This window comes from Carlito syrichta, unplaced genomic scaffold, assembly GCF_000164805.1.
Source record: "Carlito syrichta isolate Samal-C Ts95f unplaced genomic scaffold, Tarsius_syrichta-2.0.1 Scaffold309108, whole genome shotgun sequence".
NCBI classification, from domain to species: domain Eukaryota; kingdom Metazoa; phylum Chordata; class Mammalia; order Primates; family Tarsiidae; genus Carlito; species Carlito syrichta.
The window spans coordinates 554,847-573,019 of NW_007253204.1; the positions used below are offsets into that span (position 1 = coordinate 554,847).

General features: G+C 44.8%; 1 protein-coding gene across 6 annotated transcripts in view; it reads left to right on the top strand.

Annotated features, from left to right (window-relative positions):
• Positions 1–18,173, top strand: part of LOC103269207 (core histone macro-H2A.1) — a 61,256-nt gene that overhangs the window by 11,159 nt on the left and 31,924 nt on the right. For 5 of the 6 annotated variants that reach the window (XM_008066790.1, XM_008066792.1, XM_008066791.1 and 2 more), the window contains exons 2-3: positions 13,542–13,648; positions 14,055–14,252. In XM_008066790.1, the coding sequence (XP_008064981.1) occupies positions 13,542–13,648; positions 14,055–14,252 (305 nt within the window). Of the gene's footprint in view, positions 1–13,541; positions 13,649–14,054; positions 14,257–17,737; positions 17,764–18,173 lie in introns of all 6 variants that reach the window. The other variant, XM_021716970.1, reaches the window with a different exon arrangement.

Genomic DNA, 18,173 nt, shown 5'->3' on the forward strand with positions numbered 1-18,173 from the left:
CAGACTATATTTAAAAGCATGTCCCCTTTTCTAGTTATGTGAGTAATTTGTGTTTGAAAATTTAAGAAGCTAGGAATCATCCATAATCTCACTACCCAGAGACAACAGCTGACACTGAATGCCTTTTGTGTATGTGTGAAAGACAGATTTTAATCTAATTGTTTTTATTAACATATGCTATTGATGATCTTAATTGATAGCCAGTCACAGAAAATCATCACTACCTTAGAGTCTATAATACTCAGTGATCTATAACAGAAACAAAGAACTGAGTACCACATGTTCTCACTCATAAGCGGACCCTGAACATTTACCATAATACCATAAGAAAGGGACTAGCCGTAGCAGGATACTGCGGGGTGGGGGCACATAACATCATTAAGAGTACCTTATCTCAAACCAGGCAAAGTGGGGACCAAAGGGAGGCCCAAACTTTACCTGTATGATGTCTACTTATATACTTAATCCTGAATTGTACCCCACATCTTTAAAATAATATACATATATAAAAAGAAAATCATCACTACACATAATCTTACAAAGCAAATTGTGAAGTAATTAAGGAAGTGCTCCCCACATCTACTACATTTGTCAGTCTTTCTTCAGTCTCCCATGGAAATAGATAATTTCATAGTGAATAAGCATTCAAAGTGCACTTGAAAAAATAAGCTTAGCACTATGTACCTTTGACATCTCCCTGATGATATTGTGTCACATGGCCAGCAAGATAACAGACCTAGGTGGGCCTATTCCGTCATCTATACCCTCCATTCAGGATCATTTTACTTCTGATTAAAATATATCATTTAGAATTTTATTTCGTGAGGATCTTTTGGTGATCAGTGTTCTCAGGTTCTGTTTTGGAACATATCTTTATCTCATCCAGGAAGTTTTCAGCCATCATTTCTTTGGACAGTGTCTCTATTCTAGTCTCTTCTTATGGAACACAAATTAAAAATATGCTAGTGTTTAATCTTTCATATCTGTTCATCTAAGCCATGTTTTTCTTTCATGTCTTTCTGGTCTACTTTTTGGATATTTACTTTTGATTTTTCTCCCAGAACTATCTTCCAGTTTACTACTATTCTCTTCAGTTGTATCTAATATGCTGTTTAATTCAGGCACTGGATTTTTAATCTCAGTTATACTTTCATTTCCAGAAGTCCTATTTGGTTCTTTTTTTGAGTTTGCTTGGTTATTCTTTATAATCTCTTTTCTCTCCATTTTTGTTTTATTTTTCTTTAAGTTATTTTATAGTCTTCAAGTAATTCTAATATGAATACATTTCTGCTGAAATTTGAGTCATTGTTATGAAGTCCTACCTCTGTCCAAGATTATAAAGAAATTTCTTTTGCTTTTGCCTAGTATTTTCATGGTTTTATTTTTCACACTTATACTTTGGAATTTATCCTGTTATATGGTCTGAGATAGAGAACAAGTTAATTTTGTTTCACATAGTTACCCCATAATCTCAACTCAATTAACTGAATTTTTCATCTTTTCCCTGTTGACTGGAGAGGCCACCTTTATCATACATGAAATTTCTAGATATAATCAGGGCTATGTCTGACTTTATTTTCTGTTCCATTGGTCTATTTTCTTTGATACACTGTATAATACAATTTTCATATCTAGTTGGTCTTTCCTTGTTTTTTACTCTTGTTGAATTATTTTTTTCTAATAAATAATACTACCCATGATAAAATTCACATGCTGTCAAAGGATGTACAGCGGGATATGCAAGACCCTTCCTGCTCTTTTGCATGTCAGTTCTTCTCCCAGGAGATAATCAGTGTTTCTAGTTCTTATACGCATTATATATCTTTCTAAAGATACTCTTATTTTCTCTCTTGATTTCAAAATAAACCTAGAAAATGAAATGCCAAAACAGAGGGAATCAGGAGGATAATGGGCACATGTAGTATGCAGAAGCTAACTTTTTTATCTTTGGGCCAAGATCTAGGTTGGGAGACTCTGAGGATCTTTGATCTGCCCCTAATCTCTCCTCAACACCCCCAGTCCCCTCAGCCAACCTCATAACTTGGGGCTGTGAGGTGATGCCTGCCTGGATCCCAGGCCCAACCTGGGGTTGCTTTCCTCTAGGATAGTAGTTTTATAGTTCACACTGCCTGCCATGGAGCCTGAGCAGTTGTTCTAATACATGAAACCAGGCTGGGGCCTTGGAGAACATCCCTGTATGTCCATCCTTAATCAGCACCTGGCCACTGCAATGCTTGGTTCACTTGTTTAGTAATTTATCTGGAATGCTCTATTTGTGAAAAAGTACCAAACCTGACCATAATTTACAAGGTGTCAAGCTGGGTGCTGGGGGTTGAAAGAATTACTGTTGATATCCACAGATTATTGAGTACCTGTGATGTGCAGACATATCAGAGGTCATATTGGTGACCCCAGGGCTGGAATTGTGCCTTCCCCACCCCTCCCTCACCACTGCATACAGCTCTCAACACAAAGCCCTACATTCCACAGCTGCACAGAGAAGACCAGTTAGAGAATGATGAGTATCAGGAGGAGGGAGTGTTAGTAATGTCAGATGCTACCAGGAAAATGAGGATGAGAGTTAAACTAGACCCCTGGAATGTTTAATGAAACATAATTAGTATTAACCCTGGGGCAGAGTGGACCACAACTGTGTGAGGAGAGGCACTTGGCCGGGCAGCTGTTGCTGGCAAACAGGAGAGCGTTAGAAGTGTTGTAAAAGCTTATCTTTTGCCTCTACCAAAAAAAGCCCCTTAAAAGGTCTCAGCAGTACCTGGAAAAGCAGAGAATGTCAGGAGCTGCCCAAATGATTAAAGATAGCAGCATCCCAGGAGCGGCACTAGAGTCCCGTGTGGCTGACCATCAGGAGTAGCTTCTAAAAGAACTACTTTCTTACTGAAAGGAGAAGGAAATGAGTAAGAATTCTGCAAATATCTTCTGTTCCAGTGTCTTCCTGTTAAAATATCAGCAACCGGTAGAACATATTTAATCCTTTTGCTTCTCTTCCCTTGCCTGAGGGCTTCTTTGTCTAGTCAACCCAGAGTAAAATATCATGAAAGCAAAAAGCCACTCCTCAGAGCTATAAATAAGTTCTAGCAAGACAACAAATCCAAAGGGTATTAATCATAGCCTCCCTCTGTCTCTTCCCACCACCCCCTTCCAGTTCTAGTTGCCAAGAAGATGACATAAACCCTGCTTAGATTTGCCAGGCTGCTCAGCTCAGCCTACCTTCCACTCTGACCCTGGCACCCACCTTCCCTCCCTCCCTTTTTTCCTCCTCTTTCCACCTACCTCCTTCCTTTTTAGGCACCTGCAGCTTTCATTTGGTGGCCAGAAAGTGTGATTTCCCTTGTATGCAATGCTGGTTTCTTTGGAGGCACACAGTGGTGCCTGATGCTGAGGTATCTGTCCTCACAGCATTGATATCACCTCCATCTGTCTATAGGGGACACTCTGGGTCTTACAGAGAGGCTGGTTCTCTAGAGAGCTGTAAGAGGCGTGTGGAACCCTAAGGCTTCTGGAAATGGCTAATCTATTGGTTTCCCTTGATATTGATATCCTGATCGATATTCCTTGTAATTGGTAGCTGAAGTAGTCTTTGGTTCACATTTGACTGTTGCCCCTGTAAATCTGGATATTGACTGCTAAAAGTCAATATCTGCTGTTCATTCAGAAGATGAGGTTACTTACCTGGAGTAGCATTGTTTTTCTTTCCCTTTCACCCCCACCCCACCCCCACCCCCAGCCGTGGTAGTCTCTGTTTTATATTCAGATTGTGGTTTGCTGTAATGTTAGTTTTGGGGGCATGGGGAAAATGCTTTGAGTTCTAGATGAAGGTAGAGCAACTTAAGTTATTTATTAATTTTATTTTTTAGAGACAGGGTCACTCTCTTGCCCAGGCCAGAGTGCAATGGCACGATCATAGCTCACTGTAACCTTGAACTTCTGGGCACAAGTGATCCTCCCCTAAGTAGCTGGGACTAGGTACATGCCACCACACCTAGTTTAAAACTTTTTTTTTTTTTGTAAAGATAAGGGGTCTCATTATGTTGCCCAGGGTGGTCTCGAACTCGTGGCCTCAAGTGATCCTCCCGCCTCAGCCTCCCACAGCACTGGAATTACAGGTGTGAGATACTGCGCCTGGCCAGTTTAAGTTTTGAAACACCTGCCATATATTGAGTACTCACTATGTATAAGGCACTGGTTAAATGCTGTATATTTGGCAACTCCTTGTATCCTCAAACCACTCATTTTGTTTAGGAGGAAACTGAAGCTTGGAGAGTTTATTAACTTCTCCAAAGTCACTCAGCACAGAAGCCTTAACAGTTAAAGAGAGAATGGGGACTTGGAACACTCAGTCCACTTTGCATTTCCTTTGTCTAGAAGCAGTCTGAGGGCACCACTGGAGGTATATGCCCAGTTCCCTTAGGCCAACGCCTGTTCTCTATGAAGACCCAGTCTGAGGGGACAGACTCTGTAACAGGGATTGCCAAAGAGCACATGCTGAGGCCCTGCAAAGGCCAGAGAACTTCCTGTGGCTGGCATGGGCATGGGCAGGGGGACAGGGGTCCTGCAAAGGGGGCCTTGAAGCACACGCAGTCCTGGGCAGCGATGAGGAAAGTTGAGAACATATCGGCAGGAGATAAGTGTAGCACAGGAGGGGCAGTGGCCATTGGAGTGACATGTGCCGGGCTGAAGAGAAGCGACAGTCAGATCAACGTCAGAGGTGCTGACTGGAGAAGCAGCAGGATGAGCAAGGTACAGAGTGGCCAGAGGGCTTGTGGCCAGTGGCCTTGAGGAGCCACAGCAGACCTTGGTTGGAGTGGGGGTCAGTGCCCAGTCAGGTGTGGGGAGGTTGTGCCACCCAATGGTGCTGAGGAGGGCCTGGAGGGTGAGAAACTTTTTAGCTAATGTCCCTTCATTGTCCCCTTAGCAAAGAGGACAGAATCCTAGGTGACAGAGCTTAGTTAAATCCTTAGACAAGTGACCCTCAGCATCAGGAACCCATGTGGGCAGACAGGACAGGAGGGAGCAAGGCTGGTAAAAATCACCCCAGGTGCTGTTGTCCCTTTTGGGGCCTCCCCTTCTATGACACACTCATACTGCTCTAAAAACAACCAACTGTGAAAAATAGGCCCAAAAGTTTTCATATGTTCAGGGCTTTTTTTGTGAGAAGCAGGATTAAGCGGGCTGGGTCAGAATATGTAAGGGCAGGAGGTTGCTTGTGTGTCTGGGTCAGTGTGTGGCAGAGCGGCCTGCAGCTTCTCATTTACTCTGAATTCTAATTCTGCTTTTTATTTTGAAGAGAAAATGTGTAGAAGATAAATTCAAATAGCATAAAAGAACAGAGCAAAATGTCTCCCTCCAACCAAGTCCCCCCAATTCTGTCCTGCAGGCGGAGCCACTCCCATGTCTCCATGGATGCACATGTAGCACAGATCGTGCCATCTTCCCACAAGGGCAGCTGGTGAAACTCACTGAGCTGCTCCTTGTTTTCCCCTGTAAAAGTCCATCTGGGAAGTAGTGCCATGACAGGGCTCCTTAAACGAGTTTCCTCTTTACATTATACTCTTCAAATCATTTCATTTAAGCAGACATCTCTGATTGTTCACCCCTTCCTGAGATGAATGGAGAACAAATGGCTGTGGTTTTCCATATCAAAACAAACATACATATTAACTGTTTCCTAGAGCACTTGAAAGCAAGTGATTGGTGGGGTGGAGGTCCCTGCCTAGCTGCCAGCCAGGCCTTGGGGTAGAACAGGTTTCTTCGGACCCTCCCCTGGCATCTCCTTTCCAGGACTTTGATTTCTGCTGTCCCAGCGCTGGCCGCGGCATACCCTGCTGGGGTCACCAAATGTCCTAGACCCCATCCCAAGGCAGAGATGCCTGTGGGGCCTCCTGGGGTGCTGTGTTCCATCAAGGCAAGTCTGGCAGCACCGAGGTTAATCGAGTTCAAGTACATTTTTCAGACATATGTGAACTGTTAAGTGCAACAGCAGAGAGTAAATGATTGGGGGTGGAAACACCAGGTTTTCTGTTGCTTTTCCTCTCCTTTTGGCTCTCATATCCATCCAGTCACTCAGTTATTTAGGTAGAAGAAACTGAGGCAAAGAAAGTATAATTTTCTTTCTGTAATAATGAAACCTGCTATACTTTTTTTAAAAATGAAGTGTATAGTTGTAGCCTCAATGATAGTAGCTTATATTTACCAGGGTACTGAGCGTTTTACTTGATAACTCATTAATCTTCACAAGCCTAAGAGATAACCTCAGTAATCTTCCCCATTTATAGAATGGGAAATCAAGGCTCAGATGTGTCTTGGCCATGTCTTACAATTAAGTGCAGGAGCTGGGATCCAAACTCTGGTCTGACAACAGACCCTGAGCTCTAGCCATAGTGATGCTCATGGTTGCTGCCCTCCACTGCAGACAGATAGAGGGGGTGGCTCAAACAGAGGTGCAAGCCATCTGGGGAAGATGGAGGAAAACTTCCTGATGAGGAAGATAATCAGGCCCTGAGCTAGGCTGGTGAATTAGATGAAAGGTAGTTTGCAAAGAACCATAATCTCTCCCTTTTGTGTGTGTGTATGTGTATATATAACATAAAATGATGTATTTTTTACATTGAAATATGAAAAACAGCAGTCAATGGACTGACGTTATAGACTCCCTAATTAAGCTGCCTTTCTGTCTTATCCAGAAACTGTGGGGGAGGTGGAAGACTGGACCAGGTGTTGCCCTCGGAGACCATTGGCTCCAGAGCTTGCAGAGGATTCTGTAACGCGGGCTTCATGGCAATGGATGAGTTTGTGTCAGACTCAGGACCGTCTTTGGAATACTACCTTCAGGGTCCCCTGTGACAAGCAGATGGAGAGCTTTACTGTGGCCCAGAGCTCTGTGTTGATGGCTCAGCAGGCTTCAGACCCTGCCATCACCTCCAGAAAAGGTGGAGTTTGGGGCAGTGGATTCTGGGATGCGACTGCAAACACTCAGGGCCACCAAGGGAATTGGAGGAGGCTGTGGTGTGGTCAGAATGCAGGAAGCTCTTAGCAATCACCACCCCCCCTTGGGTTGATTGGGTTAAGGCCTTCCAGAATGGTGTAAAACAGTTCCGAACTCAAAGAACTGCTGATGGAAGGATGATGAATCGAAAGACATACAATAAACAGATTCCTTGTCATTTTGTTGGCTTTGTAGCAAATATCTGTTTTCTCCTTGGGATTACATGAACATTTGCTTTTCTTTGATTTCTGGTTGTTATTTTCAGTATTTCTTTTGTTAGATGAGCTCTGTTGAACAGAGCTTCAAACAGCTCTGTGAAAGCGCCTGACTCTTTCCTCTTGCAAGGGTTGTGTTTAGAGTTTGGCTCGGCTTCAGTACATCACCTGTTAGCTGTTAGGAGCCTAATTCTGCAAACCATGACTTCATCTCCCTCAAGGAAGATAGACAAAATGCTTCAATACAACAGCTATGGTTTAGTTCAAGACGTTTGGGGGAGAAAAGACCCTAAGCCTTTGGTCAGTAGATGAACTTGGAAAGTAGACCTGTCAGAGGTATTCATGTTCAGACAGCTGGTCTGTAGTTGAAAAGGATGCCAGATCATGCCATTAGCCAAGGCTGTGGGAATTTTGTCAAGCGGCCTTAAAACGATCATGTTCAATGAGGCTGGGAAACATTTGGCCCTGGTGCCTCTGCAGTGCTAACTGCTTGGGAAGAGGGAATGAGGTTGCATTGCTGGTCGAGGCCACTACAGATGATGAGCCAGCCGCTCCCTAGCTGCCAGAGACTGTCCTTGTCCAGGAGTGGGAGCCAGAGACACTTAGGTGTTTTGCAGATTAGATCCTAAAACAAACAAAAATGTTAAGAATACCAATGACCAGGCCAGTTTGCTCATCATTCATCTTGTTTCCTTTGCAATGTTTATAACTGGGGATCTTCCACACTACCGTCCTCTCCAGAGCTGCCCAGCACTTTGTACCCCAAACCATTCTAGCACTGGTCATGAGTAACAAATCTTAGACCAGCCAGGAAGACTCAGCTTGGGGGGGTGGAGAACCTGGGAAGGGGTTCTGTTTCTTTTCCTTCTAATTGCTGTTTTTCCAGTTTCCTCCTGCAGTTTCTTTTAGATTCCATTTGTTTTGGTTACTGCCTCCAGGGCTGTGGCTCCTAAAAATGCTCTCCAAGGGAGAATGCAAGAGTTGATCTCTGGAAACTGGAGAAAATAATTTGTCTGCATATCTGGTGTTTTCCTCATTCTCTTTCTCAGAATTCCTTTTCTTTGAGACCAACCATAGACAAAAATAAAATGTAGAAATGTACAAAACCTTCTGAAATGAAGTGAGTGCAGGAGCTCTCTCCCCCCTTGTAGGAAGGCATTAACTCCAGGTTGAGGCACTGGCTCTGGTCTAGCCTAGGAGGCTGCTCTCCTTGCTGGTGGGGCCCACCCCAATGTGCACAGGGGTGCAGGCAGGAATGGCTGTACAACTCTGAGTCTGGGGCCTCCATGACTTTGCCCTCCATATTGTTTGCAAGGCAGAGGATCACTTATGGAGAAGAAAACTTCATCAGGATGTCTCCTTTGGTGCTCTGTGCCCTGCCCCAATTCCTCAGCAGTCAGTCACCATCTCTCCCTGCTCCCTCCCTTGAGCAGGGACACACCCTGGAGAACAGATGGGAACTGTTCCATCTTGTTGTGTTGCTGGCATTTTGCACCTCTCCTCTCTGCAGCAGGCAGCCCTCTCTTAGCCAGGAAAGCCCTTTATGATCACTGTTTCTGAACCTGGAATAAGAATGAAAGAGTGGGCATCACTGATACTTGTCAAGCGATGGATCTGTGCTCTTGGTTACTGCCTTTGTTAGCAGTCAGGGGCGTCCTCCATCTGCCTTGGCTGTTGTAAAATGCCCCTGCTTTCTGCCTGCTGCAGTGCAGGGCAGGGGCAGGACACAGAACATGCTTCTCATAAAAGGTGTGTCTCTGAGGTGCTCTGTCTTGTATGTCTCTTGACAATGGGGTTACTATGGTAACTATCCATCTGAAAAAAGCGCAAGAGTAAACAGAAGATAAAACTCTTGCTCAACTAGCTGGAGTGTGGATCTGTGCCTTCTTTGTTATCCCTACTTGACATGGCTCCCTCCTCCTGTCCCACATGGCTGAGGGCCTGCTCTTTGGCAGTAGGAGTATGAAGGGGGCAGTTATCTTGGCTTGTGCAGATCCAAGATGAGTTGGAGTTTTGCAAAAAGGAGGAGTCTTGGATTTTCACTTCCTTAGTAAAGAAGGCAGCAGAATAATTCTTGGTCCTGCTCTCCCCAAGGTGTTGTGCTGCTTCCCATCTCTGCCCCTCCTCATTCACCTACCTACCTACTGTCACTTCCAGGTAGATCTAGTGTGGCATTCCTGAATCCAAGCTGAATTAGCAAAGCATGAACATAGTCCTTGAAATTTTCCAAGTGGAGGAACTGAGGCCATTGAACTTTCAGTCACAAAGTAAGAGCATAAGGAGGGAAAAGAGTGTGCAGAAGCCAGGGAGAAGGCCCTCTAGCTCCTGGTGAACCCATCCTCATGTTTCTCAGCCCTGTGCGCTCGCTCCTGGGTTGCTTCATTGCTTTATTTTCCTGTTTTACATATTGCCTGCCCTCACCCAAATCAGGGCCTAAGTGCACTCAGAGTTTTGGCCCCTCTTCCCACCTTCCAGGTCTTTTCATCCGTCATCATCATTTTCCCTTTACACACAAAAAGTTAGGCCAGTACTGCAGAAAGTAATAAGACCACATCCCTTCACTCACCCCCTACATCAACAGTTGCTGAGCCTTCTCTTAGGGAGGACTTTCCATGAACTCTCCAGCAGGAAGAGGAAAGAGGCCACCTCCACTTTCCTGAGAAACTGACCTTTCAAATGATTTTCTTGCCAAAGGGGGGGCTTCGGACTTAGCAAAATAGGTCACCACTGGGGTCATCCTCATCCTCTCCCCCACCCCCTCCCCCACCCACTTCTGTTTTTAATGAGGGAGGGGTAGGTAAATCATTCTTAGCACATTATGGTCGGAAGACTGTAATCCATCTTCTGTATCCAGCTTCCTTTTTTATATTCTGGCTCTGCAGATACTGATGGCCCAGGCTTCCCTGTGGCGTTAGGAAGGGAGGAAGGGTAGGGAGGGAAGAGTGAAGGCCAGGAACCCAGCAGAGTGGGCCACAGCTTTGTGGTGCCAGATGTGCCTCTCAGGCCCTTCTGCTGTGATGATTCTGCCTAGGGTCCCCTATTGCTGGCTCTCCTTCTCCCTTTGCTTCCAGGTTCTTATTGGGCTGAGACCCCTGCTTTGGCTTCCTCTCAGGCTGTGGTCAGAACAGTAGCAATGCAGATGTGCTGCCCACTCCGTGAGCACAGGACGGTGAAGGCCAAGCTAGGCGGGCCAGGCAAGTGTTTGTGCATTCACGGCTCCTAGGATTCACAGGCATCCCAAGCATCTTTTCCACTTGGCCATGTCTCCTAGGTACTGGGGCATACTACTGCGATCAATGATAGGGATGTGTCAGTGAAACTGCTAGGTGGCCATCTTCCCCACTACTAGTGAACTAAACCATGCTGAGGCTGTGTGGAATAGCCCTGTTGCGACATGAGGCCTCCATGACTTTGCCCTCCATGTTGTTTGCAAGGCAGAGAATCACTTGCCGGGATCTTGCCTTCCTCCTCACCTCATTCTCACATGATGGCAAAGCACTGACTGTGCAGCTCTGCATTGATTTCCCTGCTGGCGTGGGAACATCGAGAAGGCTAGGGCTTCATGGTTCCTCTGTGTCCCTTCTGCCAGCACAGAGCTGAGTCATAAGTGTGGTGATTATTGAGCACACGAATTCCTGCTTGGATTTAGGGAGGAAACCTACTGTTTCAAGTGTGACTGATATTATTTTTCCCCCTGTTATGAAAGTTTCCATGAGTAGCCAGGCATCTTTTCAGCTTTGCACAGATATAGAAGTTTTTGGCATTGAGTTCAGTTATTAGTGCCTCTTTAAAATGTATATCATGTAATACTGTAAATTTTAAACATATGATTTCCATGCAGCTAGAATTTTTGTCTCTAGTTTTATTTGATAATAATTCTCGTGCTGACTATGGACACATCTATTGTTTACAGCATAATTAAATATTAGAAATTCTTTAGTACCAGAAGGAGATTATACTTGAGTTGGGCCCAGAGGGGTGGCCTAGAAGGACATCACAGGCAGGGCCATGGTGTGGGCAGAATTGTAGAAGTGGGGAGTGTTAGATACATTATGGGACTATCTGCACACCTCATTAAGAAAATGGAGATGGCTGGGTGTGGTGGCTCAAGCCTGTAATCCCAGCACTTTGGGAGGCCAAGGTGATGGGATTGACTGAGTTCACGAATTCAAGAACAGCCTGGGCAATGTAGCAAGACCTCATCTCTACAATTTAAAAAAAAAAATTAGCCCGGCATGGTAGTGTGTACCAGTAGTTCTGGCTACTTGAAAGACTGAGGCAGAAGGATCACCTGAGCCCAGCAGGTCGATGCTGGGGACCGTGAGCATGCCACTGCACTCCAGCCTGGGTGATGGAGTGAGACTTCAACTAAAAAAAAAAAAAGAGAGAGAGAGAGAGAAAATGGAGATGGTGATAAGGTTGACAGGTTACCAGGAGAACGGTATTACCAAGAAGAAAAAAACTCTTGCCAAAGGGTATTTCTTTCTAATTCCCACTATCTTTAGTGCTGTGGAAAACTGTCTTCTTGTCCCCAGAGGGCAGGGAAATAAACTCTTAGTACTAACTATGGGTCACACTCATAGCCTTCTTGTGTATTTTTGTTGTGTTTTGTTTTGTTTTTGAGTCAGAGTATCACTCTGTCACCCAGGCTGGAGTGCAGTGACACTCTCACAGCTATTGCAACCTCGACCTGCTGGGCTTGGGCAATTCTTCTGCCTCAGCCTTCCAAGTAGCCAGAACTATAGCCACACCCTACCACACCTGGCTAATTTTTTGTTTTATTCTAGAGATGAGGTCTCGTCAAGTTGCCCAGGCTGGTCTCGAACCCATGGGCTCAGGTAATCCTCTCGCCTTGGCCTCCCTCATAGTTTTTTTTTTCTCGTACTTTTTTATTTTGAAAAATTTCAGACATACAGAATGCCAAAAGAACATTCTTATATTTTTTTTCTTTAGAATTATTTTCAATAGATAATATTTGTGTGTATATCTATATATGGGGTACATTGTGATGTTTTTTATGTGTATGCATTGCAGAATACGGAAAATAAACTAACATATCCATTACGTTACATTCTTACTTCTTTGTGTTGAGAGCATCTTAAACCTATTCTTTTAGCAATTTAAAATAGATATTGTCATTAACTGTAGTTACCATTTTGTGCAATAGATTGCTAAAACTTATTCCTCTTGTCTAACTGAAATTTGTGTCCTTTGACCAGCCCGCAATCCCTGGTAACTACTATTCTCTCTTACTTCTGTGAGTTCGACATTTTTAGATTCTACACAGAAGTGAGATCATGCAGTATTTATTTGTCCTTCTGTGCCTGGCTTACTTCACTTAGCATAAGGTCCTTCAGGTTCATCCAGGTTGTTACAGATGACAGAATTTCCATGAAAGAAGAACATTTATTTAACAACTATTAACATTTTGCCACAATTGCTTTACTCTGTAGACTTTTTTTCAGAATTATTTGAGAGGAAGTTGCAGACACAAGATGTTTCATTTCTAAATACTTTTAACATGTATCTCCTCAAAACAAGGATTTTTCTACAGAATGGTAACACAGTGATCACTTAAGAAATTAGTAATTCCCTAGTGTCTGATATCTACTCCACTTTCAAATCTCAATTGTCTCCCAGGTGATTTTCATAGCTTTTTAAAATCCTATCAAGGACTGACACATCATATTTGGATGTTACGACTCTTTAGGCCTTTTAAGTTCACAGTACCCCCACCATTTTTGTCTTACATTTTTATGACTTTGACTTTGGGAAGAGCCCAGTCACGTCCTTCTAGTTTTGAATTCAAATGTGCAGGCATTCAACACTGATTCAATCAACTGAGATTTAACAAGCTCCCTCAATATCAAGCCAGCTTGCTCTTGAAACCCTGTGAGCCTAAGGCCCATTATTCAAGATGCAGGGCTGGTACACTCTCAGGGGCCACCCTGCTGAACTCTGTGGGACTGGCCCTAGTGACATCTGGAGTGCTGACTGCAAGCAGCCTTTTCTGAAAAATGGGAGCTAGAACTGGGTTCAGATCTCAGCCCTACCACTCACTGAGTGACCTTCAGTTGGTCCCTTCTCTCAGCCTCAGTTCCTTCATCTCCCAAACAAGGAGATTGGACCAAGGACCTCCTCGGTTCCATTCAGCTTTGACATTTAGCATCTCTTTGAGTCTGCCCAGAGTATCACCTCAGGGAGGCTGCTTCCTAAAGCAACCACCTGTGCCCATTCCCAGCACTGCGGATGGGGGCACCAGGGGACACATGCATTCCTCTCATGCACTAACATAACCACATTCCCCTCTCTGATTCCCACAGCAGAGATTCTGGAGCTGGCTGGCAATGCAGCGAGAGACAACAAGAAGGGTCGGGTCACTCCCCGGCACATCCTGCTGGCTGTGGCCAACGATGAAGAGTTGAATCAGGTACCACCACCCACCCCCAGACACTTGAGCAGGTGGTCACACTGAAGAGACAGAGCTGAGATACTGGTTATCAAAGGTGTGGGCCACATTTTGGGTTAATTAGAAGCTTCCCTGTCTCCCACAGTCTTTCCTCAAGTCCTTATTGGGAGTGAGGGGGGTGGAGGGATGAAACAAGATATTTGGCTCTCCCTGGAGGAAAGATAGTATCTGAATTCCATCAAGGGAGGGACTCTGAGGGTTTGATCCCTGTGTATTGAGCCTGTGTCCTGCCAGCATCCTTGCAAATGGATATGGAGGAAGGTGCTATACCAACCAAAGCAAGAGCTTGCATGGGCAGACCTGGCTTCATGAGGGCTGGGAGCAGGGACCTCTGACTCACCTTCTGCTCCTTTGGTTTTCCCGCAAGCTGCTTAAAGGGGTCACCATAGCCAGTGGGGGGGTGTTACCAAACATCCATCCCGAGTTGCTAGCAAAGAAGCGAGGATCCAAAGGGAAGTTGGAAGCCATCATCACACCACCCCCAGCCAAAAAGGCCAAGTCTCCATCCCAGAAGAAACCTGTGTCTAAAAAAGCAGGCAGCAAGAAAGGAGCCCGAAAATCTAAGGTATGTAGTATTGCAGGGACAGGTGGGTTGGGGTGGGTACGGATAAATGAGATCACAGAGGGCCCTCCCTCCCCCTTTGGCCCATCCCACTGAAGCAAGAACTGAAGGAGGAACATGTAGGAGTTGCTTACACAGGGGCTAGTGAGTCCAGAAGGTCTCCCAGAGTCTGGACACAATTAGAGGCAAGGGACAGGGGAAATGGACTTTCAGGGATAGCCCCAGACTGGCAGGACTCCTGTGCCTGACCTTATAGGGAGATGCACACACCTGTGGGAACAGGCTTCCCTATGCTAGAGGACAATGCCATCTAGTCCTGTAGCTAGCTGCCTACATGATGCTCAGTTGCAGTCCTCTTGTTGTATTGCCATGGATACATATCTTCCTCAGAGCATGTGCCTGTCAAGGAAGAAAACAAATGTATTATTCAGGCACTTCCTGCTGGGCCTAACTTGGATTGACCAGGTGCTAGGTGCTGATTTTTCTGCAGTGAGGGAAGCCCTTTCACCAGTGTGATGTAGTGTCTTCTTGAGTGGGGAAGACCCTTGGGAGGTCCAGGCCTATGAGTGCCATGCTCACCTGTCTGAGCATTGGCAGGAGGTTACAAGGCAACTGGAACACATATTCTTTATTCGTTCCTTGCTGGGCCTTGCCTGTCAGCTGCTGTCATAGCCTCTAAGGCCAAAAACCAAGGGACAACACAGTGAAAGCTTGGTCTTTAACAATGGAATCTCGAGGTTGCCCTGCTCTGAGACACCCCTTAAAAAACCTCTGTCCTCTAGGCAGGCAATGAGGAAATTACCTGGTAGAAGGTAACCTCTCTATTTTGTAAGACCCTCATTAACGAGTCCCTGGAAATGCCTTATGGGATCTGATGATGCAGTGTCAGGAAGTCCTTCTTACATGAGCCCAAATTCTTTCACCTGATTAAGACAGGACACTTTCAAGGGCAGGCGTCAGGAACGTGACCCAGTGAGTGGTATTCTTCCCGTCCTGCCGGCCTGTCCCCTCCTTTGAGCCTCCCTGTTCCTCAGTCAGACTGGCTTTCACCCACAAGTGGGAGCATCTTCTTTGATCTCTAACCCTCTTCTCCCAGCCACACTATGTGAAGGGCCTTTCATTAAGGGGTAAGAGGCTATATTTCTTTGCATGCACAAAATCTAAATTCCTCTTGCCAATGCACCACCCACCCCAGGCTCAGAATCACTCCCAGAGAGAGAAGCCCAATATTGAAGAGCATCCATAGTTATTTCCAGAGGCTTGCATTCCTAGCTCACAAGTCCTGGAGGAGGCTTGAGTCCAGGCAGGGATTTCACAGAATGCTCCCTTACTCGTTCCTGCTAACTATAAAATTATCAGATTGAACTGTTTCTCTTTCCCCTTTCAACATTTGCAGTTGGTGGGAGAGACTAGACAGGGAAGGCAGGGGGAAGGGCCTCTGTGACCCTTTTTAAATGTTAAAAAGGTAGTAAAAATATTAAATTCATCATTTTTGATTTCCGGCCCCACGGATTTGGCTGCCCACAAAGCGGGGTCCTTGAAACTTGGTGCTGGGGACCAGGAGGCGCAGGACTGAGTCCTGGACTTAGCCTTCTCTCTGGCCCTGGCCCTGGCCCTGTCCAAACCCAGAGCCCTTTTTGCACTGTTGATATTTGAGCACGTTTCTTGGACACCAGAATCTGCCACAAACCTGGGCTGAACCTTGCTCCCATTACCCTAGTCTTCCCCTAGTAGTTTTTGCTCCATGACTTTCTAAACTTTCCAATTTACCAAACACTAGGAATTCTTTTACTTTCTTTTTGGACTTGAAATATTGAGGGGGTAGGGGGAGTATCCTCAGCTCCTAGTAGCTATATTTGAAACTCAGTGTTTCTAATAACCATATGCCAATAATCACTCTACCACTCCACTTTTCCCTTGATTACAAAAGCAGGAAGTCTGTTATGGTGGTCTGTTTTTCTTCCACACAATAAAACACATTGTCTGCTTACTATACTAGTATTTGGCTAACATTAAACCCTGGGGGAAGCTGAAATTGGAACCGTGAACAGCTAATTTTCAAAACATTTGTTTAATGTAAATTGTGGTGTCAGCTCCCAGAAACAGCAGAGAACCCTACATCTCCAGGTTTAAGTGGAACGTTCTGAAAATAACCTTTCTAGGGACATGCAGAGAAAGCCTTAGTAACATGCTAAAGCACTTGTAGTGAAAGGGAGTTGGTATTTTTCAAGTGTCAACACTTGAATTCCAAATCATAATTTCTTCCCCAATTCTATGCAATTTGAAGGTTTTGAAAATCTCCAGTTGTGACAGCTGAGTCAGCTATAGTAGAAATGACTAGAGAAGGCAACAAACCTCACCAGGGCTCAGAGTCCAGAACCCTGGCTGTGCCCTGGGGCTCCTCCTTCTTACTTGGGTGGCCTCAGGCAAATCTGTTCCCTTCTTTTATCCCCACCTCATAAAATGATAGGGTCCATTACCGCCTTACAATTCTGTGACCCTATGCATATTGCATGTGTTTTTGAGTAGGTAATGTGTATATGAGTTTGGACAGTACAAGAGTATACTGCAAAAATAAATCTCACACCCACTATACTCCCCCACTTCTCCCCAGGACAGTTTCTGTAATGAGTTTTTCTGTCTCCTTTTAGAAAGTCTATGCATATAAAACCATATTGAGATGTAAATCTCTCCCCATCCTACCTGTTTTTGTTTTTTAAACACAAATCACCTGACCCACTGCTTTGGCAAGGTGGCAAAGTGGTTAAGAGCAAGTGCTGGGGGCAGCTGCCAGGCTTTGTCTCCCAGTTCTGCCATGTCTTGGCTGCATGATTTTGGCAAGCTGCTTAATGTCTTTGGTGTTCAGTTTCCTCATCTGCAAAATGGAGGTATAACACAAGGTGGTTGTGAGTCTTGACAGAGGATTCATGGAGAGTGCATCGAACAGTATCTAGCACATGTATTAGCTGCAGCTGTCATTCTAGTTCTTCCATATCTCTGCATGTACAGCTCCTTTAGTGTTATATGGATGACTGTAGTTACTTATATGTAAAACCAATTGACCAGCCCTTGCTGAATGAACTTCTAGATCGTTCTAGCATTCATTCTGACAAAGTGTCACAGTGACTGTCACTGTATGTGATTCTCTGAGCTCATGTGCAAGTACATCTATAGGATAAAGTCCTCAAAACAAACTTGCCAAGGCAGAAAGTGAGTATATTTTTAACTTTGATGTCTATTACTCATGTAGAGAGCATCGCAGGCCCATCAAGAAATTTCAAAAGCTGCCTCATTCTTTTAACATTTAATATTGAGTTGTTAAAAAAAGAATATTTATTCAACCAATATTTATCTAGTCTATATGTGCTAGTTACTGTTTTCAGGAGTAAAGAGGGCAGTGAACAAAAGTCCCTGTCCCCTCTCAATGCTCAGTGAGGTGTCTCAGAGTCATCATAGAGGGTGGGACAGAGTAGGTGCTATGACAAAAGTAAAGTGGCGTGATAGCAGAGACAGTGTTATTTTACATAGGTGGGCAGGTGAGGCTACTCTTGTAAGGTGACACTTGAGTAGAGACCTGACAAAGTAAGACATTCGGCCATTCCAGTGATTAGGAGCAAAGAACTTCTAGCAGAGGAACAGCCAGAAACAAGTGGGCCGAGAGAACTTGACAGAACGTGACTGTGGGGGTCTCTATTTTTATAACACAGGCACCTCTGGCAGTGTAGAAAGCCTGGGAACCCTTCTCATGGTAATATTTTCAAATGCATAAAGTAAATACCTGTGATTCAAAGGTAACCATTTAAACCAAAATCCTCCAAGTTAAGACCCCTTTCAGAGTACTTACTAAGAATCACAGGATAAACTTTAGGGGATCTTTAAGAAGACAATGTTTGCCAAAATTTTGGATGAAGAGTTATCTCACCT